The sequence below is a fragment of the Sciurus vulgaris genome (assembly GCF_902686455.1).
Source record: "Sciurus vulgaris genome assembly, chromosome: 4".
Taxonomy (NCBI): Eukaryota; Metazoa; Chordata; class Mammalia; order Rodentia; family Sciuridae; genus Sciurus; species Sciurus vulgaris.
Genome location: NC_136464.1, coordinates 154855868 through 154881557, shown reverse-complemented (window position 1 = coordinate 154881557; position 25690 = coordinate 154855868). Strand labels below are relative to the sequence as shown.

The 25690-nt window shown below is 39.1% G+C and overlaps 1 protein-coding gene across 10 annotated transcripts in view; it reads right to left on the bottom strand.

The window, feature by feature from the left end:
- Window positions 1-25690, bottom strand: part of DCLK1 (doublecortin like kinase 1) — a 329057-nt gene that overhangs the window by 73203 nt on the left and 230164 nt on the right. For 7 of the 10 annotated variants that reach the window (XR_013763385.1, XR_013763386.1, XM_079137379.1 and 4 more), the window contains exons 5-6: window positions 19733-19849; window positions 3194-3288 (exon numbers count right to left, since the gene is read on the bottom strand). Coding sequence is in view for 8 of the 10 variants with exons in the window: in XM_079137379.1 (XP_078993505.1) it covers window positions 3194-3288; window positions 19733-19849 (212 nt within the window). In the remaining 2 variants the exon portion in view is untranslated. Of the gene's footprint in view, window positions 1-3193; window positions 3289-4174; window positions 4517-19732; window positions 19850-25690 lie in introns of those variants that run through there. The other 3 variants (XM_079137377.1, XM_079137382.1, XM_079137381.1) reach the window with 3 other exon arrangements.

Genomic DNA, 25690 nt, shown 5'->3' with positions numbered 1-25690 from the left:
CTCCTGCCCTTTTCAGCTATTAGATCTCTATTGGTAGCCAAGCAACCAGCTCAGATCTGCAGAGAGTCTACAGTTGGTTTTTTCCCCCCTATTTTGTACCACCCACTCCTCACATCATCTGACTGATCAGATAATCTACAAAAGTCAATGATGTGGGAGTTTAAAGGGGAGCTTCATTCAACCTACATAGCTATAATGTATTTTGCCCTGATGTTTTAAGAAATGGGACCAAGAAAAGTTCATGGATGGGAAAAGAGCCTCCAAGCTCCCCTTCTGTGATTATTCAGATACTTCTAGACAGCAATTTAAGTAACAGTGTTGGAAAAATTGAGGGAGGGAATTTGAGCCACAAATATGTTTATGAAGAATTATAGGCAGACTTTTATTTTTAAGCCTATTCTAAAATGTCAGCAGAAGTAACATAAAAACATGATTTTAAGGTAAAAAAACAGCTGACTAAATTACAATACAAGTAAAAATACAGATTTTCTTATTTGTAAAGAAGGCAGTCAAATTTCTTGATATTTCTTAAAAAAAAGAAAACATCTTTACATTCCTCTATTTTAAAAGGGATAAGAAGTGTATATATGTGTGTGTGCATGTGTGTATTGAGATGGGGGAAGCCAACTCATTTTCCTGGTTATGTTGCTAGGCAACACAGGAGGGAAAAAATAGAAGTAGCTACTGTTTTCTAATTTGCAATTAAAAAAAAGTTAATTTATTCTTTGAAGTGTCTTCTTTTAGCACACACCATCTTTCACTTATTTCAGTATTTCCTGCACAGGACTATAGCCAACCATTTGAGAAGGATATTAACCAAATTTGAAACAGGGTCAGTTTTTAGGGATATTCTCGGCCTATTTTGACTGGGAGGGGTTACTTGATGTAGTTGTCTACACACCAAGATGAAAGCCCTTTCAGTAAGGCAGCTGGGAACGTCTCCATGCACTGACATGGTACATAGATGGAGGATGTTCATAAATTCAAAGGCTTAAAACCAGAACCATCTTTGAATGAATGCAGCTAAATTCAAAAGCTTGGAAACCAAACCATCTTTGAATATATCCAGTGTCCTGCTCACAACATGTGCTTAATAAATGTTTTCAGATGGTGATAAGCCTTCCCCACCTGCCCCTGCCCCCCCCCAAAAAAAAACCCAAATGGGATTTCTCTCCCTCTGTGTCAAGAATCATGCTTGCAATGGTAGTTTAAATGGCAAAATAAAGGATCTGTCAGAGAACCACACCTTATAATCATTTCCCAAGTGCTAAAAATGTTAATTATATAAGCCAATGACTACACAGCTAGATGGAAATTTTCTGCCTCAGTTGGACAAATCCTAGTGAAGTGAAGAATATAGAGGGCAAAGAGGCACATTTTAACCTCATTCTGCCAACAAAGAACACCTGAGCAAAGCTTTCCATCCAACATGAAGGGGTCTCCATAAGCAACATGCAGCTTGCATCTATAGTAGGCATTCTTACTCACTCTTAATTTGTTATCAATATCAACAACTACATACAAGCTACATCAATAAATCTGGAATCTGAGTTTAATTGGATCAAAGAATAAAGAGGGATTTCTATGCTAGGTGTATTCTCCAAAGCATACATTTAGAGAGGGGGTGGGGATTTTTGTGAAAGAGGATTCTTCTTGGGCTGTATCTAATGCTGCCCTTATAGTTGGAGCCTTGCTGGGTGACATTTACATGAAAGAAATGGCCACACAGATGCTTCCTTAACTCACAGGTAGGCCTTTAGGAGATTAAATGAAATTGGCCAATTCTTCTTTGAGAAATTCATTAATGTTTCCGGACTTTAAAATTCCCATTTAGACTACAGCCAAGTAGAAAACCGTGGCAAATACAGTCAAATGGAACTGCATAGTTATTGGGTTTTCAATCTACAAGGAGGTTTGTTTTATTTTGTTCTTCCAACTGAGGCCTAGAAAGGATAATGGACTTATCCAGGAAAACCTGGTCATTTAGTGGAGAAGCTGGAGACAAATCCCAGGCTTTGTCCCACAATCTAAACAAGCTCCACCTGATGCCAGGTGATTCAGTGGAGAAAGATAATAAAGCCTGACACCTGGTGCTACAATCCCCAGTAGGACGGGGGACTGACCAAGTCCCCCTTGTCCCCTACTTTGAGATGACTGATGGTTCTGTTGGCCTAAAGATCCAACTTGGGCAGGAGACTTGAAGTGAGGGACTTCCATTTTGGGTGAAGCTTAAATTTATGGAACAAAGAAGTATCATTTTAAAACACATAATAAAAGAAACAAAATTCAAGAATCCAGTATCTGAATGCAATAGCCTCCAAGAACCTTGCTTATTAAAACATTCTGTGACTACCATCATAAACTCTCCTAAGGTTACAACTTCCCCCCACCTTACATTTGAAATCAGAACCATGAGAGTCTTCTACTTTCTCCCTTGAACTTTCCCCAACTCCCCTCTCCAATTCTCTTATTCTTGTCTTGGTCTTACTGGAAAGGACAAACAGTACAGGCTGCGAGAGGACAGAACAGTAAGTAGTTCTTCCACCCGGAATGAAGAGCTAACTCTCACTTGTTCTTAAACATGCGGAAGCTAACACTGTTTCCAGCAACTTTTTCTCTTTGGTCTCCAAGCTCAGCCAATTTCTCTGTTATTACACAAGAAGCTCAAAATAAATACAAGTAGAGATGAGAGAGAATGAGCTCAATATGGTTTTCATTCACAAAACCATGTAGCCTATGTACCCAGTCCCTGTACCAGGAGCTCTGAGCTGCTCTGCAACACCATTCTAAGTCACACAGCAACTCCCCACCAGGACCTTCCATCCACAAACAGCACTTCTCCTTTTCCCTGAAGGGGCTGGTGATCAGTGATGGTTTTTAATAAAATTCATTACTATTAAGGAAGCTTAGAAGCAAGTGCAAATAAAGTCTGTACATTTAAAACAAAAAAAGAGAGGAAAGTATTTAAAAAGTGATTCAGCCAATGTACATTCCTCTCAGAGTTTAAGATCTGGAACAAGTTGATGGAGAAATTAAAAGCCCAGAGTTCTCACTACACCACAGCAATGGTACGTGACCCCCTATTGTCACCCCCTGCCCTGGTGTGGTTGTTCCCTGGAGACAAGTAGCACTATTTGTTTCTTGCATCAAGGCTCAGACAGATCTTAAACAGGTAGCTTCCTTGTTTCCTTACCCTCTGCTTCCGCAGGCTTCCTGGACTTGTGGGTGATGGGCTTGGCGACTTGCCGGAGCGGGGAGTGGAGAGCTGACTACCAGGGGTTCCATTAACTAGAAATACAAAGAATCACACAGAGAGAAAAATGGCATGTTAAAGAATTTTCATGACAATTCATCTTCTCAGAGAAACAAACAGAGAGGGACATCTGCTAAAATTTAGACATTCATTTATCTGTATCATGGAGAAAAGCCTTAGGGGAATAACTGTCTTCAGAAACTCACTGTTTTGTGAATCCTGTGTTTAATAAAGCAGCAGGTTACATAATAATTTTTAAAATGTACTTTTTACAACTTTGCTGATGAATTTATTAATAATGGCTCTATCTGTGCCAACAGAGATTTTAGGAGTGTTGTTAAGGTCTTGAGTTATTTTCAGTGAGATTGATCTTTTTCTTTAGATGCCCCATGCTAACCCAGTGGGAGTAAACATTAGCACAGATCACTGTGTGTGTGTGTGTATATTTTTTTAAATAATTATTAATCACTTCTGGAAGTTCCTGCATCCATGTGTTCCCCATATATCCCCCAGCCTGATTCTGATGGCCTTGCTTTAAACAGTACAAAGTAATTGGCCACAGACACTGAAGAACTCACAGTTTGTCTGTGCTACCATGGAAAAGAAAAGCTGTTCTCTAGCAGGTTCAAATCACTGGAATTCTGCCTAATTCTCAACTTTCATACACTATTGTCATTAAACTGAGCTAAAGCACCCAGAACTTAAAAAAGCAATTCTTTTCTCTAAGTAGCATCGCCTCTAAGAACAGATAAAACACCTAAAGATAAGATCTTTATAAAGATACATAAGGTTGCCTCTTTCACTTGTAAAAATGACAGTACAGTCCGCACTGAGTAAGGCAGAACCAGGCAGGAGACATACATTCTGGAGGTGTACGACAGACACTTTCCACGAGGGAGAGCGACAGTGCATTCCACTTACCTTCAATGAGTTCTAACATGGACAGTGTTTGACCTGACAATGGCAAGAGGCAAGAGCTCCTCTCAGCACTAAGCCGAGCACCAGCGGAAATGGGAAGCGGTTGGATTAGTTAAGGATGGCTAAGGCTGCGCCCAGAGCAGCTGAATGAGATGCAGGATTCATCAGCAGATGCCTTTTCTGCGTAAGGCTGACGTCTTCCCAGCAGCAGTGGGAGGTGCGGGTTCTGTCTTAGGCTACATCAAAGGTGTCAATTAAGCCTCATGCCAACGCGGATCCCCGGCTACCCCCACTGACACACTCACTCCCGGAAGCCCCAGCCTTCTCAGTCCTTTGCACTGAATCATAATGAAGTGCCTCTGGGGGCAAGAGCCCCAGTGACTCATCTGAGAATCCAAATGACAATAACTCTTTTAAAGCCTTGGCAACTACCAGGTAATAAGGACACCCTCACAAAATTCACTGGCAAGGTACAGTATTTATTGATTTTTCCTAAACCACATTTTCACAAAAACTTAACGGCCCATGAAAGTGGGAAGCTCCTTGTTTTCATCTCCTCCAAAGACCTTAAAAAAAGTCACACACACACACAGTATGTTCTGTGCATGTATAATTATTATGCACCGATAAAAAGAATGTCACATACCCCATGCTGCACTAATTTGCAGTTTCGTCTTTGAAATGTATTTGGTGACTCCATTAAAAAAAACAAAACAACAACAACTAAAAAAAAAACCTGGAGTTTTTTTTTTTTTCTTCTTTTCAGAGTGAAATGGAAAGCTGAGAATGCTTTAATTTACTTGTATACTACAGATTTTTTTTGCTGAATGAGCTTCATGCTTGAGACTCCACACATCTGTCTTCCCAGTCAGTGGCTCAGTAATGGACAAGGACTATAGAACTGTGGCAGATGCAAAACCTACAACCAACAAGGGAAGAGATACCCTGCTGGTTGGTCAGAGAATGTGCTTTACAAATGTAATATATTCTGTGCCCACTTCTAGTCTACTTTCCTCTTTATGTCATACCTAAAGAATACACAGATTGAACAGGAAAATGAGCAAATAGGAAGCAAACCCAATATTGACACTTTTTACTCTGGGATCTCTAATCTTACCAAGTTCATGGGAAATGAAAAAGAGAAAAACAGCTCTCGGCATAAACACCTTGCTTTAAAATTCAAAACAATAACAATACATTTGTATTTAGTACCCATTAAACATGTACTGCAGTTTATTGAAAATTTATTTTGTATGCATAAGGCAATACACTTACATCTCTTCATAAATGCACACACATCTATGCATTTATAGGTATACATATTATCTCAATTAAATCTCGCAAAGACTCTGAGGTAGACATAATTATTTCTCTCCATTTCACTGATGAGGAAATTGAGTCATAAAGACGATGAGCAATTTAACAAGCAAATGGGGGACAAACGTCAAAATCTAACCTAGGAAATTCAAACCTACACCGTGGCTAGCTGCACCAGCCTTCCACCCCAAGGGGAAATCAGAGAACTAAACTAGTTACTACAATGCAGCATTTTGAGAGGGGAAGTACAGGGTGTTGCTATTGGAATTCTAACAGGTTCAAATCACTGAAGGTCTACAACCAAAAGAGTCAAGGTTGGCCTTTGGAGAGGGCCATGGGTAAGGGAGTTGGCCAGATGATTCTGCAGAGGGTACAATGAGGGAAATGTGTCTCAAGTCCAGAAGACCATGTGTTTGACGGCTGGGCATGGAAGAAGGAGCTAGTGTCATTTGTGGAAGAGACTCGCATAAGTTAGCCACAACAGATAGGTGGAGGTGGAGAGAGAAGGGAGTTATGAATGAAGATGGAGGAAGAGATGGGCTGTGGGAAGTGCAAAGCATTAAAATTAATTCTAAGAAGTTTGGTTTTTATACAAAGGGCAAAGAGAAGTTATTGAATGATTTTAAGTGTGTGCCAAGGGACCAGGTTTGCATTTTAAAGAGCTCTCAAGAGCTCTTGCCCTGCCAAGAATGGAGTAGAGGAGAACAATATTGGGCACAGGCTAATCCTTATGAGAATGTCAAGGTAGGAGAGAGTGGGATACATTAAGGTCTTATGGCCAGAGATGGTGAGGTTTGGTTCAGGGTAGGCAATGAGGGTGGAAGTAAATGGAAATGTTGCAGAAATATTTAAGAGATAAAAACTTTAGACTACAGTATTTGCTAATGGATTGATTGAAGAAGATTAGAAGGAGCAAATTCGGAAGAATAAGAGAGAGTTGGAACACACTGAGCTGAAGGCCCTCATGTGACATCAAGTCTGCCACACTGGTCCGTCTTGCTTTTTCTGTTTTAGCGGAAGAAACTGACTTTCAAAGAAGTAACTTGCTCAAAGACAAACAGCTGAAAGGCAGCAGAGCTAGAACTGAACCTCAGTTATGTCTCATTCAAAAGACTTAGCGCTTTTCCCAGGAGCAACCAGTCCTGGCACTTTGGGGAACACAGAACTTCCATTCCACTGCAGAGTGAGGACCTCAAGGTCTCTCTCCTCATTGGGGACCTCGGACCTACCTCCTTTTTTCAAAGACACTGTGTCCAGTACTTTCTCTTCCATTACTATTGGAGAAATGAAACTCAAATGCCAAACACATCATTTATGATTTACAACACAACCTACCTGAAATTTGGGGACAGTCTGTGCTATTAGTTTCAGAGGTCTTTTCAGACTCTTTTTAACCCCGATAGCATTAGCAACCTCTTAAAGGGGCTCTTGACACCCAGAAGATATTATATTCCTTCTTGTTGAATCATTGCTAGAATAGTTTTCTTTCATAAGTAATTTTGACACTTGTATTGAGTTCACTTGCTTTCTGTTCTGTGACACCACAAGTCCCTGAGTGCCAGTGAGAAGGGCTTTGTTACTTATTTATTTGTACTTATTAAAATTCAACTGGCATTATTTTCCAGAGGCCCTTATTAAACAATTCTTTATCCTGAATGGGAAGAATTTTCAACTTTCCATGGTCATTCTTAAATAGCCAAGTCTAACAATGAATTATTTCAATCTAAATTCGCTGAACTCAGAATTGGTAAAGAATTCACCACTGCCTTGGGCCCAGCCCTGGTTTCCTTCACTCAGATCTATCTGGGGACATTTCCCTTCAATCCTGAATTCCCTTGCTCTGCTTGTTACCTCTTGAATGAGAAGGATGGATTATTAGCAGACACCATGATGGTCACTTACATAACTGGGCCCCAAAGGGCTGTGTAAGAAATCTGACCACAGAGCTCTTACCAGCACTCATCCATGACACATTCTTTCAACTTAAATGTCACCTACGCCTATCAGGGATCCAACAGGACACAGAAGTCTCTCCTCATCTGTGGTTTCACTGTCCGCAGTTTCAGTTACGTGAGGTCAATTGCTATCTGAAAACATTAGTAAATGGAAAACTCCAGAAATAAACCAGTCATAAGTTTTCAAAATCTTTCATTACAGTGCATTGTTATAACTGTTGTATTTATTACTAGTTATTGCTATTAATCTCTTACTAACTCATAAACTAAACTTTATCAAATGTAGGTATGTATAGGAAAAATGTAGTATATGTAGGGTTTGGTATTCTCTTAGGTGTCAAGCATCCATAGAATGTCTTGGAATATACCCCTGTTGATGAGGAAGAATGACTGTGTATTGGTGTAGCACAATAATAATAAATAATACTATTCATAAAGTGTCTGGATTCACTTCTTCCTTCATCATTTCAGACAGTTGATCCTACTCTTTTTTACTAATTGAAGCCACAAAGCCAGAATTCTATATCAACCTATTAGTACACAGAGTGTACTCAAAGTACATGCTAGACCCTTATTGGTCCTATTCTCCAGGAAGCTCATAAATGAATATGAAAGTTATCAAAACATTATGGCATTTGGAAACACTTGGCTTATCCTTGACTAATTCATTACTCCTTTTAAATGACTTTAGATATATGTGTCTGTTAATTGAGCAAACCCTCTACGGTCTTAAAAGGTTTCTCCTCTTTACAGTTGCTTCCTAAGACTCATACACCAAGAGAAAGCTAAATGGTTTTAAATATCTCAAACTGATTAAAAAAATTAGAGATTTCTAAGCAAGACAATTTAATTAAAAGGTGAGCAATTTTTTTTCATTCAACAAATTTTGATTGTGTTTTTGCATATGTGGACACTGTGCTAAATACAGTGGATTTAAAAAAAACACACACAGAAATGATATGGATTGGTCTAGAATCACCCAACATTATAGTGTGTATATCACCAGGAATAAAATGAGAATTCATGGGGAAAATCAAACTTCTGTTGAAGTGGGACTCTCCTAAAACACTAAGTATCTGTAAGGAATTAAGTAAGGACGTCTAGTTCTCTCTGAGGAGAAGGGGGAGGGGGAACAGACACACATGTGACTATTTTAAAATACTAAATCTACTGAAATAAAAGATCAGAGCTTTAGAGATGATTCCCCACCCCAACCTGAGTCGGTTCTTTGTACCAAAATCAGAGAGTTGATGAACTTTTGATCTGTCCTCTCTTTCTTTAGATGCATAGATCTCAAAGCTGTTATCAAACATGGACATGAAGAGAGGACAAAGGGATAATTTATAAATCACTCCTAACTTTCTATAAAGTAGTTATGAACTCTGCTGGGAGAAATGCCAGACAGGAAACCCACTCACACACCCTGCTACCACAGGCTACAAGGCTTCTCCTTGCTTTTTAGAATAAGAAAGCTTGCTGGGACTGAGTACCTGAAATATTTTCTGTCAAGCTTTTCCTGCATTTAAATATGGTTATGGTATGAGAAACAATGTCTATACAACTCCATTTGATCCTTATTGTTTTTGTTTATAAGAAGATTTGTATTTGTAATTTTGTCCTGTTATCAAACAAAATCTAATTTGATGATTTTATTAATATCTTATTAAAGTCACAACAAAGTAAAAAGCACACATTGAAAAAACTAGAAATATATATTAAGTGGTAGAACTATAGACAGTTGATTTTCCTACATTTCTGAAATGTTTAATGATGATAATGTATTATTTTATGAAGAAGACATTTAAAATTAATTTCTTAATAGGGAATTTTATTTTATGACAAAATAGTGTTTGTTAAGTGAAAATAAATTTCAAAGTGACAATCTTCAATGGTTATTGGTTTTTTGCCTTAATTTTCCTTCTTCTTTTCTATAAGGTCTTTTATCCTTCAGGCCAGATTATTTTTACACTCTTTCAAGGATATATAAACTTCAACATTTTTGCTGTAACACAAAATTCTGGCGTTTCTTTTCTTCCTCTTCTTTTTTTATTGCAACAGTGAGTAACTTTCTGGACATAAAATCTACCTTGCCATTTCCCTGTCTGCTTTTAACACACAGAGAGGCTCATTTATTTCTGTCCTACACTTGTTGGGTTGAGGGGAGGGAATGTGTTCATATATGTGTGTGTGTGTCTGTAGGTTTGGGGGGCAGCAACTGAGGTACATCTCCTCAGGGAGTCTGGCTTCCAGCCTGAGACTGTTACTCCCTAATCCTCATAGAGGCTGTCAATTCCCTAAAATATCTTTTCCCAACCTTTGTCCATTGCCTGCTGCATTGTTGAGAAGAAAGAAACAAGAAAGTTCAAGGAAGGGCGGACAGACAAGCATACAAAGAGACGAGAGATGACTATCTAACAGAGTAGGAAAAAGGTGTTCTTTCCTGATTCTAGCTTCACAGGTGCTCCCTCCTAAGGTGATGAAGAGCTTTGAATTTTTCCAAACGGCCCATTTGCTGAGAACAATGAGAAAAGAGGAGAAGAAAGAACAGAAGAGAGGAAGAAAGGGACATGACTGTGTGAATTTTTAAAATAAAAACTTAGAGCTAGTTCCTTAAGCCTCAAAAAATCTAGGCAAGCTCATCAGCTTCTAGTATTTCTCAGTTCACTCACCCAGTCAACATTTACCAGTTAGCAACCATGAGCTCACAGGTGTTACAGAACAAACAAAGAACTCCCTCTTTGAGACCTTACAGTCTGGTAGGGTGGTACAACATGTCACTTGTAGACTGGGAGCCCAACCAATTGCCATAGGACTCTAGGGTTGGAGAAGATGCAACGGAGAGATAGATGACCAGGGAACATTTTGCAGAGATCAGCTGGGAAGAGTTGGGTGTTGTGTTAGTTAGCTGTTGATCATTGTGATCAAAATTCCTGACCAGAACGACTTACAGGAGGAAAAGTTTATTTTGGGCTCACTGTTCCTGAGTTCAGTCTAGTCAGCCAGTTCATCACTCTGGGCAAGAGGTGAGGCAGGTCATCATGGCTGAGAAAAACTGCTTGGTTCATGGCAGCCAGAAAACAGAGAGAAAGCAAGATACCAGGGATAAGATGGAAGCCCCAAAGGCACACCCCCAGTGGCTGACTTCCTCCAGCCACACACTACCTGCTAACGGTTACTACCCAGCGTAATCTAAGCATTCCAACTCTGAACATTCCTGTGTGAACACAAGAGCTTACATTCAGACCACAACAGATGCACTGGTTTTTGACATCTGAAGTGACAGAGGAAGACACTGTATGAGATAGATATTGGGAAATTCCAAGAGTTATCTGGAGAAACACATTAGTTTCTAGGAGGGAGAATAAGGAGATGTGGCTGGAAAGGAAGACCTTGGCCAAATCAAGACAGTTCTTCACCTGACGACAAGGAATTTGGACTGTGTGGCAGTGAGTAAAGGCAGCAAGTGGGACACTGGTGTGCTGGGCAGATGTATGAAGCAGAGAATAAAGGCAAGGAGGTCAGCCAGCAGGCTTTTCCGTAGCCTGTGATAAGCAGAGGAGTCCTAGAACAGAGAGAGGCCACCCAGGGGGAAAGGGAGTGAGGGCATGACAAAGGGGGCAGACAAACTGAATGTGGAAGGAGCAGGGAGAAGGAATCAAAGATCATCTCAAAGGAAATAGATAAAAGTTTAACTTAATAAAATATGGTCATCTAGAGTTGACAGACACAAAAGGAAGGAATTTTTGAACCCTGATCAGATGGGATCGAGGACAGGCTGTAGTTATACAAGGGAATTGGGCAACCGTGGACACCGATGGCTGCGGTGGGTGAGGGTCAGGACTGAGTCAGAAGCCTCTCTGATCACCACCAGTAGCAGTGCCCACTTCAGTAAGCCTGGAAGTCAGCTTCAGGGGCAGCCCTGTAATGATCCCATGGACAGCATTTCCAGATGAGACCCCATGACCACTGAAACAGCTCCTTCCCAGACATTGAGTGGTGTCCCCCCAAATCCTATGACTTGCTTTTAGATGCTTCTTGGCTTCTCAGCATCCACTACTTCTGGCCTCTTCCTCCATCTCAACCTTGTCTCTTTGACTCTGCCACTGCACTCATTGTCCTCTGCTCTCCTCTAACCTGCTCTGAGAATTGCACCTGTTCCTCAGGATTCCATTTTCCTCTTCACAAAACTCTCAGTGGGGTAGAGAAAGGAATCTTACATTTCAATTATTTAAATCACTGCTATCTGCCAGCATCTCCCAAATACACCTCATCAGCTTCAACACAGTTCCTTAGTCCTAGTTGCTGACCTGTCCGAAGCATGTCCCACTCCACGTGTCTAAAATGGAGCTCATTCCCTACCTCTCTTCCTCACTGGACAAACCTAAACCTGTTCCTCATCCCTGATTCCTCTCTCCCTCTGGCTTCACATCCAGTTAAATTTCTGGTTTCATTTCCCTTTTGAAGTCTCCCCCATTTCTAATGGAGTGGTTTCAGTTCTGACAATTTCTTTCCAAGGTGATGGCAGGGGTCTCCCAGAGTTATCCTGGCCCCTCATCAGGAGCCATCCTTTCTACTATAGTGCCACTGTTTCTAAACCTCAACTGTAATTATCAAGCCCTTGATAAAAATCCCCTTTCACCTCCTAACATGCCTTCATGGCCCTGTGCAATCTGAAAAGCAAATGGACTATCACCGTGTTCTTCAGTCCTTTCCTAGAATTCTATTACTTATTTTTATTGGACTAATAACTGCTCCCTAACATATCGTATATTTTCATGGGTTTGTGCCTTAACTCACAAAGGGAGTGCCCTCCTGGCCCTTCTTATTCTGGAAGGGTTCTTCTAGTCCTAACTTGTGAGCCCTTGTCTCTTAGAAGCTTTTTTTTTTTGACTCTATTAATGAGATTGAACCCTTTCTTCCTCTGGGTCTCTATGTCACTTACTACACTATTAACAGAAATGGTGTATATGTTTGTCTCCCAATTAGAATGCAAGCAACTCGAAAGACAAGGACTGTGGTTTAATTATCTTTGTATCCTTGGGGCCCAATACATGCCTGGAACACAGCAGACACTCAGGAAATGTCTAATTAACCTGGGGCATCAACAGCAGGGAGTTATAAAAGAGGCTTACATGGCATGCTATCCCCAAATAAATAGTAAATAAAGATAATGGTTCAAAGCTTTGACAAGTATTTTTGGAGATCTTGCTGGGGTCAGTACTAGAGGGAGCTGATGGGTGAAAAGACAGAAAATGGACAAAGAGATGGGCTCTATATGCCACAAGAAATTCCAAAAATTCAAGAGATGAATTATCAGCCTCTTGGTTTTCTTGGTGCATATTGTTTTCAACAATTCCTTTGGAGTCACAAAGTAGAAGACATCCTCCATAGAATGTGTAAGATTGAAATATCTGCACCAAAGGAAGACTGAGCTGAAGATTAATAGCTAGCAATCTGCCTTTGAAGGTGTTTGATAGAAATCAAAAGAATTTGACAAATTGGAGCTGATTAAAATTCTCTTCACTTCCCCAGCTTTGATTCTTGTCTTATCTGCATATGTTGCATAAAATATTTTATGTAACCATAAAAAAGTAAAATTTGAATAGCATAAATAAAAAGACTTCAGGATTTCCCAAGTCATAAACAAAAAGTATCATGCCTGGGAAGTATGGAATGGTGCTTTGATGGTACAAGTTCATTAAGGGTACTCGGATTTTCTCTTTTTTGTATGCTCAATCTTCCATTCCCAGTACCCAGCATTGATGGTCTATGATGGGTTCTCAGTGTGTACTGGATAAATCAATGATTGTTGCTATTAGTGTCTCTCATTATGCCAAGACTATTTTGTCATCCTTTGATATTCTGGTAATCATCTCTTATTACTTACATTCCCTAATATAATGTAAATACTATATACATAGTTGTTATACTGTATTATTTAGGGAATCATGATAGGAAAAATGTCTTCATGATCAGAACTGACAACTTTTTTCCTGAATATCTTTGATCTGAAATTGTTGAGTTGATAAATACAGAATCTGCAGATACAGAGAGTAACTGTGCTTTTAGACTATGTGCTTCTGAAGGGAAAGAAAGTGCATTAGTTTATACTCAAATTGATGGACGCAAAGCACCATGGCAGGCTTAATTATGCTTGCCATGATTTCTGTAGACTGAGATTCTAGATCGAGGATGTCATTTGTTATATGGTTTGGATGTGAGGTGTTTCCCAAAAGCTCATGTGTGAGACAATAGAAAGTTTAGAAGACAAATGATTGGGTTAAGAGAGCCAGTGAATTAATCCCCTGATGGGATTAACTGAGTGGTAACTGAAGGTGGGTAGGGTATGGCTGGAGGAGGTGGGTCATTGGGGGCATGCCTTTGGGGTATATAGTATCTAGTGAGTGGAGTCTCTTTCTGCTTCTTGATCATCACGTGAGCTGCTTCCTTCCACCACACTCTTCCACCATGCTGTTCTGCTTCACCTCAAGCCCTGAGGAATGGAGACTACAGTCTATGGATTGAGACCTCTGAAACTGTGAGCCCCTAAATAAACTTTTCCTCTTCTACAATTGTTCTCGTAGGTCTTTTAGTCACAGCAGCAAAAAAAGGTGACTAAAACATTATTCTATAAGAAGAAGTTGGCTATGTATTGGAATGGAATCAAACTCCAAAACAAAACAAAGCAAAATTCTCAAAGTTCTGAAGGATCCAAGAAAAGGTCGAAATTTTGACATATGTAAATTCTAAGGAGGATTGAAGCAATAAAACTTCAAGACAGGTAAATATGGTTTTCTTACACTTTCACATGAAGAGAAAAATGTGAAACAAAATTAAAACTTTATTGGTCTTTATTGAAATCAAATTAGTGTCTATTGTTATTTTTGGAGATATTTTGTTATAACTTTTCCATATAGGTAGGGGATTGTCTTTTAATAATTTACTTTTAAATTAAGTATCTTATAAGATGTCTGTGTTTCAAAGACACACACGTTTAAAGATTTAACCCATGTTTATGCTTTATGATGCTCTCATATATTCTTGTTTCTTTATAAACCAACTAAAAATAATTTTTCCAGGTTCTCAGTGATTCTGTATCCAAAGTCCCAGTCCTGGGGGCATGATTTTCTTTTGGGTGTTATTAATGTTTCTGGTTTCTCTTTCTTCTAGTTCCCTTTTCATTCTTTGGGCCCCTTCTGTAATACAGACTATGATAATTCAACAGCTATGTGAGTTATGTTATCTATAAATTATTTGGGGAGGGGCCTTGCCTCTGTGCTTCTTGAGAGTAAGGGCTCTTTCCTTTCATCTCTACATCATTAGCGCATAGCAAATGCTCCATGCTAGCAGGCCTGTGACTGATATTTATGAATGTGTAAATGAACACCTTACATGAATAAATCACTTTTAACTTCTTTTAGTCCTGAGAAGAGAAATGGGTAAGGACAAAGATTTATAGAGGATTCTTGTCCTTGTTCTAATGCTGACCTACAAAGGCAAGTTTCTGTCCACCACTGTCATCCATCATGAGGTTGGGGCGAACCATTTACCTTTCTGGGAAGCTGGTGCTAGAAGACTAAATACTTAGGCTTATGTTGCAAGGTATTATGATGTTATCAATTCAAAACTCAAACGAGGTACTAGAGTAGCTATTTCCTGGCAATTAAAACTTGTAAGTGGAGAAAAGAAGCAGATATCAGAGACTGCCAGCTTGTAGCTAGAGTTCCATGAGCCCCAGTACCAACCTTGTGCTGCTACTCAATTCTGACTCTGGCCAGAGCTGTGAACTTAGCCTTGCTCTGCTTTCTAGTTTCTACAAACAAATAATAATAGATTATCATATTTGTTGAGAGATCACAAAAGATCAGGGGAGACTAAAGTCCTAAGTACACTATGCTGTTTCATTTAAATATAAATTAACCATATGCTATGGTTCAGATAAGTGTCCCTTGAAGACCCACATGTTGAAGCCTTGGACCCCAGCTTGTGGTGCTACTGGGAAGTGATAGAACCTTTAAGAGTGGCCTAGTGGGTGGAAGTCAGGTCGTTGGAGACATAATTGAAAAGGGTTGTGGGATACTGATCTCTCTTTCTTTCTTCACTTCCTGGTTACCATGAGGTAAGCAGCTTCCTCTGCCATGCACTCCCATCATGATACACTGCTTGCCACAGGCCCAAAAGAAATGGGGTCTCAACCAATCATAGACTGAAATCTCCAAAATAGTGAGCCAGAATAAATCTTTCCCTTTTTCAGCCGATTATCTCAGGTATTTTGTTATAGTAATGGAAATCTAACTAACACATCATAAAATTGTTAACAGTTGCATGACCCTAACACTGAGCAAATGTTAACTTTTAAATATGCCCCAATTTCTAAATAATGTAGGAAGCTGCATTTTGGAAGGTGAAATTTAAACAACTGAAGTAGAAATTATTTCAAATTTCAGGTTAATGTTTTAGGAGAAAAAACAAAGATTATTTAATGTTTGAAATCCAGATTCATGGTGGTAACTGAGTTTGGGGCAACATCGATATTTTTGGGATATAAAGTAAAATCATTCACATTCTACTCCCTGTGATTTATGAAAAAACATCAAACAGGTTATTTTAAGAAAACTGATGCAATTAATATAGACATTATTTATCAATCCTTTCCCCTGGTTTCAAGACACATGGGTGAGTAGGAATGGGAAGCCTGGGCCAGAGCTGTGGAGGAGTCTAAAGGACAGCTCCCCTATATACTACAGCTGCACTTGTCCCCATGAGAAAGGCAGCACCACTGGAATTCATAAGCTGTGGGCTCAGGTCCCCCAGAAATGGAGTGTTCTTGAGATCATTGACATAGTTCACACATTTGTGACTGGAGAATGGCTACTCTGTGAACCCTCTGCAGATTAAAATCATTCAGAGAAGGTGGTAAGACTTGAAAGAAAGTCAGAATAAAGTGATAATCACTGCTTATTAAGAGCTGGAAATAACTGCATATTGTAACCAGGAAATGGTTGTATGTTATCTCTTCTAGGTCAAAATGCAGGAAATGGAAAATTTCATATATATGAAAGGCTCACATTAAACAAATCATCTTTGGTACCATATCATTTATTTTAACCTAAAAGTTATAGATACCTTGAATAAAATGTAAAATTTTTAAAGTACATATTGCTTTAAAAATAGATTTGGATTCCATTTTCTTTATGGAGTAATTAATACCTGGCCTGTCTTACCTATTACAAATTTCAAGTTAGTGCTGGTTAAATCAACCAGATTTTAACTAGAGTTGAAAAGGGCTTCAAGCAAACAATAGAAAATGGAAATATTTGTTCTAAGCAACCTGCTGATTTTGAAGTAATGTGTCTACCTACCTTATGCTTCTACAAGAAATAATTACAAATGTTGGCAGTAACAAATACAAATTACTCTTAATTATGTTTGCCTACCTGCTTTTTTTTGAGTTTCCACAATTATTTTTGGTAAATGAATATAAATCTAGAGGTGCTAAGTGGTAATTATATTATCAGTTAATTCTAAGATGCAATTATTGCTTATATTCATAATTATCTTTTAACATTATATTTGTGAATCTGTTCTTTAACATGTGAATAACATTGTCCACCATTCCTTTTTTGACTTATGGAGACCAAAACAAGCAAATAAACCAAAAACAAAAAAGGAAAGGAAAAAAATGTCCTAGGAGTATCCGACTGCCTATAATTATTAGCAACAACAAATTAAGATCGATAGGACATATTGATTATCTTGAATCATCTATAATGTAAAAGACATAAGAACTAGGCTAATCACTCTCATTATCAGATGTCACCCCCATCTGAATTCTTTTATTAGTAGTAATACAGAAAGGAAGGAGAGTAGAAAGATTAAGTAAAATCTGTCAAGGTCTATGTTAGCGTGGATTGGGGACTAATTTAGTTTTTAAATATTTATAATTTTTTTTTATTTGCAGTGCTGGGGACTGAACCTGCGGCCTTGTGCAAGCAAGGCAAGTTCTCCATCACTGAGCTACACATCCAGTCCAATGGTGATTATTTTTAATAGTATTGATGACCTTTCAATATGTGTGGGAGCTCTTTCCCCTTCATCTTCATTCATGATTGCACTAAATAACTAAAATTTTAGTGACAACAGGTTGTCTAGGCTTGTGACCTTTACTGCTCTATGGGGTTCATCCCATAGCCCAGGTTTGGTTAGAAGAAATAAAGAATTTCTTTAGCAAAGACCTCACTTTAAACCTGTCAGCCAGTCAGTGGGCCAGATAAGTAAGTCTTCCAGGTTTGTAACCTACAGCAGTTCTAGAAACACTTGTCATTATGTGGAGGTTCTCTTCTCTCTGTGTGGGGTGTCTCTCTTGAAAGGAGGGACCTTCCCTAAAATGCCAGAGAAAGGATGGTTTTCAGACAGAATTCCTTCTTCTATTTAGTGTCTTAATTCTCAGGCTAGAATTAAGGTCAGGAGGCAGAAGAAGTTGTCATTTGGTGCTCTCCACTGCTCATTGCTCTCTTGAGCTATACTTCAAAGTACCTAGAGCTCTACTCTTCAGTGACAGGGGCTGGAGATGGACATGGCTACTTGGAGACAAGTGGAAATACAGAAAGTAAGTCATTTCTGCAAGGCCAAACGAAGATGAGCATACCATATCTATTCCCCTGGGTTATCCAGAATTAAATGGATTTCTGTATTTATTTCCTTTCTGTTACTCACAACCTAGTGACTCTCAAATATGAGCAAGCATCAGAATCACTGATGCTTTGGAAACCCCACCTCCTTATCCCCAGTTCCAGAGTTTTTGATTCAGTGGGTCCAGTGAGGGGCTGAAGACCTGGCATGGCTGATATGTGCTCAGGAGGTAGTGATGCTGCTAGGCTGAGAACCACTGTTTCTTGAAATGTGGGCCATGGACTACCTGACCAGAATTACCTTGAGACTTGCTAAAGCACAGGTTCATGTCCAGGGGAATCTGAGGGAGCAGGGGATCAGGATGACAAATTTTACCAAGCTCCCAAGTGACTCTCATACACTCTAAAATTTGAGTCTTACTACCTTCTCCCTTAGTAAGGACTTATTTTACGGTTCCATTCAACCTTGATGAGCTATATCATTAAGTTCTCTGCCCACCTATAAATTAACAGGCAAACAAGCTGCATCTCAAGTGCCAGCCATGTTCTGAGACTTATTCCCTGACTAGCTATGATGTAGGCCCTGTTGTGGAAAGAGGTCAGTGGTCACCCATCTTTGCCATCCTTAGAGTGAATGTCAGGGGAGAAAGTGGTCTTTGGAGAATTGACAGAAAATAGCAGGAGGTGGAAAAGCCCCAAGGGGAAGGTGACTCTTAGGGAACCCAGTTGGGCAGGGTGGTCTAGCTGTCCAGTCTATTAGGAGTTCCTTCTTATGCAGCCCCAGCATACTGCTTTTTACATTTAGACCCTGGGCTATGCTGTTGAGTAAAGGAAGGACTCCCTCCACATAGGCTCTAAAGATCTTTGAAGATATTTTAAGAGCTTCCCTAGCTTTCACGAAATCAGATAATAACCACTTTGTGGTTTGCATCATTTAATAATTCCCATTCAACAATTTATATCATTTAATAAATAACTCCCTTCCATCGTGAAACGGACCTTACACTTGAGACCAAAGCATGACGCCTTCTAACTGATCTTAAAACTGTCAGTTTTAAGATCCAAGGAGGGGAAGGCAGGGCTGAGATGCGCATCCTGCAAGTACACAGTCCCACCCTCACACCACACCTGGCCCACAGCCAGACGGCCCAGCCAAGGTCACTGCAGTGTTGGTCCCTGTTCTACTCTCCCACATAAGTGCTTTTAGCTCCACGGTTGTGGAAAAAAAAAAAAAAAAAAAAAAAAAAAAAACTAAGGCCAGAGTCAAAAATGTGTTATACACAGGTTCAGCAAAGACAAATAGGAAACACTTCATAAGCCAGCCCTCCAAGCAGAATAAATGCCATAACAGAAATTTCTAGACCCTGAAAGATTAGCTTCTGTGGCTGAAATGATAAAAGTCAGTAGTGTACTTTCATTTGTGGGTAAATCTGGGTTTCCTGAGTCTCACTGAGTACATTTTTCCAAGCTCAATGTTTTTTTCCCTTACAGCCAACATGCTAGACTCTGGTAAATCTGTTCAACAGCTCTAACATGTTCTAAAATTATAAACCGGAATCCACACTGTCTTAAAAACCTCACGCTCTGGCTTCACACACCCTCTGCTCCTCATGCGTCAGAAACAAGGCAATCGCTTGCAGTCTCCTCTGCTGCTTTACCTGAGCTGGTGGAGGCAGGGGATTTGCTGCGCCGGGAAGGTCCTGGGCTCTTGGTGGTGCTTCGGCGGGATGATGAAGCTATTTTGGTGTAAGAAGTGGACTTCACCACACGACATTCTGGGGAAAGAACAACAACCACGCATCAGAATTGGGTGGCAACACACATGCCATTTTGAAATACACAATAGCCTGGATTTGAAATATATGGCCACCCTCAGTCATACCTCTGGTCAGCTCAGTGCTTGGCTATGGAACCAGGAAAACAATGAGAAGAACAAGGTGGACTTCTTCGACATGGAAGTCAGTTATCTTCAGACCTCTTGCTTACCCTCTTTGGAACAAGATTATAGATTCACTGGAAGTGATAGGCTGATAAAGGGGTACTTTCATTGGGTTTCTCTCCACCCACCCTTTGAGCTGTGTATGTGTATCGCTTGTGAGATAACTAACTCATTTTTTTCCAAGAGAAATGTTAGAAGAAAGCAAAACCTCATAAACCAAGAAATGTGGTGATGGAAGCTTCCACCCCGCATGACAGGTCCATGTTTACTGTTCTAGGGTTCCTCACAGGATCGCTGTGGTCTTTACGACGTGTGGGCAACAGCACAGTTGCTCGTAGAGGTAGTATTGGTGAACAGATGCTATTGTTCTGCTAAAGGAATTGTGCGCACCTGCCGCAGAGCTTACTCTGTGTCTATAAAATGATCTTGGCCCGAGGATGAGAAACAACTGTTTTCATTAGATTTCAATTCTCAGTGTTCATGTTCATTAAATTCAATACTAAGTATCCTGAATAGCAAAGAACTTAGTATTTCTCTCAGTGAGCTGCACCGATAAACTATGCTGTATAAAACCAGGTATCTTGTTCTCAAGAAATCACTTAATATTTATGTGCTTATAATGATAATCAATGTTCACTACAGATAGAAAAATACAAAGGATATTTTAGAAAACACCCCAGATGCCCCACAGTCAAGTGATACTCATTTGTGGGAGGGCAGTACACAAACCCCTAGAAAATTTCCTACTTATTTGTATATTTAAACAACATTGTACTGACCCAAATCATACTTTCACCACAGTTTGAATGATCATTTGCCTGACTCCTCACTGAGGTTAGGTGGTTTTTTTTTTTTTTTTTTTTTTGTAAATTTTTAAACAAATATAAACCTTCATTGCTTGAAATCTGAATTGGTTTGATTGCCAGTAATATTGTACACTTTTTCCCACATGCATATTAGCCATTTGTATTTCTTCTTTTGCAATTACTTATTCATGTCCTTTTATGCATTTGCAGTTGAGATTTTTTTTCTAATTGGTTTGTAAGAATGTGTTCTACATTAAAATTTTATCCCTTAGTCTATTATGTTATAAATATTTATCTTTGTAGGTAGTTGTTGAAACATGTTAGCCTTTTGAATGTGGTCTTCTTTTTAAGTATAGCAGTTTAAAACTATAGTCTAATTTATTAACTTTTCCATTATGCATTTTTAACCATTTTATGCTTTAGTAACCAAGAACACTCAATTCCGATTTAATGCTGATGTCTGAGTTCATCTTTGAAAATTTCAGCTTATTCATGCAATTTTTAGTTTTCTAAGTTCAAAACATGTTTCTTTAAAGCCCTTATCCACACTGTGTGAATACAATATTTCATTCTGTTTAGTAAAAAAGGAATGGGAGACTTGAATTGGAGATAGGACACAGAGAAAATGCCCCATGAATTGAACTGGGGTAAAAAGAAGAGGAAGAATTTCATGAAGGAGGTGGAGGTAAAAGGGGAAAAGGGAAATTATTAGATTTTAGTATTTATGATTTTTTTCTGCCTTTCCTCATAGCCAAAAGCAGGGAGAAGTAAATTAGGGCATTACTAAGCTTACCCAGTTTCCCCCAACATTCATTTGGGCCATTGTGGCCGATCTGGCCCTCTCAGGTAGCCCTGCAGGAGATTTCATTTCTTAAAGAACAAGAAGGATCATATGGTGGTTCCATTTCTAGTTTTTGAGGAATCTCCATACTGCTTTCCAGAGTGGTTGTACTAGTCTACAGTCCCACCAACAATGTACAAGGGTACCTTTTCCCCCAAATCCTCACCAGCATTTATTATTATTTGTATTCTTGAAAATTGTCATTCTAACTGCAGTGAGATAAAATGGTAGTGGAATTTTGATTTGCATTTCCATGATTGCTAGAGATGCTGAACTTTTTTTTTTTCATATAGTTGTTGGCCATTTATATTTCTTCTTTTGAGAAATGTTATCCAAAAGAACTAAAATCAGCATACTGTAGGGATATAGTCAACTCAATGTCTATAGCAGCACAATTCACAATAATCAAAGCTATAATCAACCCAGATGACCATCAACAGATGAATGGATTAAGAAATTGTAGTATACATTATGGAAAGCAGTATGGAGATTCCTCAGAACACTTGGAATGGAACCACCATTGGTATATTAAATATACCAAGTTATCCCACTCCTCAATTTATACCCAAAGGACTTAAAATTAGCATACTACACTGATGTAGCCACATCAATATTTATGGCAGCTCAATTCACAATAGTCAAACTATGGAGCCAAGCTAGAATCCTTCAACAGATGAATGGATAAAGAAAATGTGGTTTATATACACAATGGAATATTACTCAGTCTTAAAGAAGAATGACATTGCAGCATTTGCAGATAAATGGATGAAGCTGGAGAATATCATGCTAAGCAAAATAAATCAATCTCAAAAAACCAAAGGCCAAATGTTTTCTTAGATATGCAAATGTTACTTCACATAAGTGGGCATCTAGGGAAAAATAGAGGTACTTTGGATTAGGCAGAGGGGAGTGTAGGGAGGGGAGGTGGTTTGGAGGTAGGAAGGGTAGTAAAATGAATCAGAAATTATTATCCTATGTACACACATGATTATATGACCAATGTGATTCTATATCATGTAGAACCAGAAGAATGATTAAAATTATACTTCTTTGATGTACGATGTCAAAATGCATTCTACTGTCATGTATAACTAATTAGAATGAATTTAAAAAAAAAGAAATTGTGACACACACACACATACACACACAATGGAGTTTAACTCAGTCATGAAGAAGAATGAAATTATGGCATTTACTGGTAAAATGGATGGAAATAGGAACATTATGCTAAGTAAAATAAGCCAGTCTCAGAAAATCAAGGGCCAAATGTTTTTTCTCATATGGAAGCTGGAGCAAAATAAAGGAAAGGAGGGGAGGATAAGATAACGTAACAATACAGGGAAAATCAGTAGAGTAGAAGGAGACTGAGAGGGAGATGGGAGAGATGGGAAAGGAGAAGAAATGAGACATGAATTTTAAAAAATCATGCTAGGGGCATATATAAATATAGCAGAAGGAATTTAACCTTTATATATAAGTAGAAAGAACTAATCAAAAATAAATAAATAGGTGAGTGTAAAGAAGATCAGTTGAGCAAAGAAAGGAGAAGGGGGAAGGGAGAAGGAGAGGGAAAAGTGGAAGGACATGAAATAAAATACAATGCCATGCATGTACAAATTTATTGAGATGAACCCAGCTACTATGCACAACTATAATACCCTATAATTTAAAAAAAGAACAAGGAGAGGAAAAGTCATTCACAGGAGGATATTAGCAAAAATTTAAAGATATGAATAACCAAGAACAGAATCAATAATGCAGAAGATATGATCAGCAACACCAGGACCATTGACATGGAACAATAATGCCTACCGATGTGTCCATGGAGATTTTAATTCAGGAAGCAGAGCTTTGGAACACAGGAAGACGACTTTGAATTACATAATGATTGTCCTCACAACTGACAACATATCCTGGGGTGTGTGCTACATTTTGGGCATCTGACCAGCTTTCAGGCAGTAGGCTAAAAACCAAACTGAATGGCCACAATGTGGCCAGTCCATGGGCAGGCTTCTGGTTACATTTTCATCAAATGCCCACTATGTGCCAGACTCTGAGAGCGGCAGGCAGATGTAGAACAATTCAAAATTGGAACTTGAAACACTCACCACCTGGTAGTGGTGCACACAGTCACTCTGGGTGGGTGTGTGTGTGCCAGCAAGCCCTCTTTTTGCTAATTTTTATTTCATAAACCTCACATTTGAAAAATGTTGGTTAGTGTAACGAATTGCTCTTAAGTAACAGTATAGTTTCTCATATTAAATCAAAATGAAGACTATAGAAAGGGCAGGATGACCAGAATATTTTGTCTCAGGTCATGGATACTTAGAGGTCACATAAATTTAAAACAGTAATTTAAAAAGCACAGTGTCTGGTTAGTAGGAATGAGTAGTTAAAATAGAAAGCTACCAGATGGTGCCCATTGTTAATAACAGCCATCTCTGCGCTGAAACACGAGTTAAGAAGATGATTTTAGGGTTTAATCTCATAGGCCCAGGTGCCAGAATTGCTAGTTACAGCCAGGGCTCTGAACCAGTATAACAGAACCAATCTTGCCACACTAAGCTGACATTTTCCAACTATCAGAAAGATACTAGTTATTGTAGTCAGGAACCTCAGGCTTAGCAGAGAAAATGTAGGTATTTCATTAGATTTCTGAAGGATTGAAAAGGACCCGGGGGCTCATGCCATGCTTTGATGGCTTTCATGACTTATTTTGAACTTGGTTCTCATCATACTATTAATTGATCATCATTACTCATTAATTAGTCTGCCTCCCACTCCCTCTTTCCATTAGGTACCAAACAGTGCCTGGAATATTAACAAGTTTGTGATAGCTGCTCAATAAATGTTGGTCTGAATTGCTATTGGCCCTGCTACTACGTGTGGACTCTTAACATTCATTGAACTAATCCAATCTTTCACTTTACTGATGAGGAAATTGAGTCTCAGAGAGGCTAGAAGACTTGCATCAGAACTGAAGTCTCATGGGCTGGTGGCTTTCTCCTTACCCCAGCAGCTGAGGTTGTGGCCTAAGCATGCTGTTCCATTGTGAATAGAGCTGAGACATTTCTATCAGTGCCCGTGGTCAGAGGCGGACGAGTGGGCAAGGATGGCAAACATCTATTTCTCATATCAACAGTCAATTAAAAATTAAAGATGCTGAAGCTAACTTTCTATCAAGATGTCCATTGGATCAGAGAAAAAGAAACAATGAACTCTCTTTCAGAAGTGGAGTTATAATGAAGTAATAACTTGGGGGATCATGGAGTCTGAAAGATAATTATGACTATTACAAATCTTGTACCACTTGCCTTCAGGACAAGAGTGAGAGGCTTCATGACTCACATTGGGGATTAGTAAAATTCTGAAAGGCTCAGGATGAATAACAGCAGCAGAAACAACACAGAATTACAGCAACCACTTTTTCCTTACACTAGGGTCAGCATAAACCCAGTTTAAAAAAATATTGCAGCACTTAGGCATATATTAGAAGGAAAAAAAAAAAAGCTCCACTGTCTTTCTTTCCAATTACAATTTAGATTTTAAGTATTTTAATTAATTTAAGTGGGAATTATATTTTGTCATGATGAAAATTGCAGAGAAGAAAAACAAATGCTGAATTACTTTAGAGAGAATGCCAAAATCTTTGCCAGCTGAAAGCCACAATTTAGAGACACCATGAACCTAAATGGCCAGTAAATAGAAAGCTTTTGTGTTCACACAAAGGACGTTTTCACTGCCTTCAGCGAGGAAGAAAGTAGTACTTCTCCTGTAGGGGTGGGCGCCTGCCTTTGGGGGCACCCGCTCCATTCTGATAGTTTTGTCACCCTTAAATTTTATTGACTAATTCTCCAAGAGGGTTGCATTTTCTTTGGCTGTGGAGATTTCTGAACAATGCAGATACTCCTTAAGAAAGATGATAGTGAAAGACCTTAGTGAGGTGCTTGTAGGAAGCTGTTGAACTTCTCCTAAAGATCTCAGTCTACCCAAGTACAGCTCTTAGTATCTGCAGGGATTTGGTTCCGTG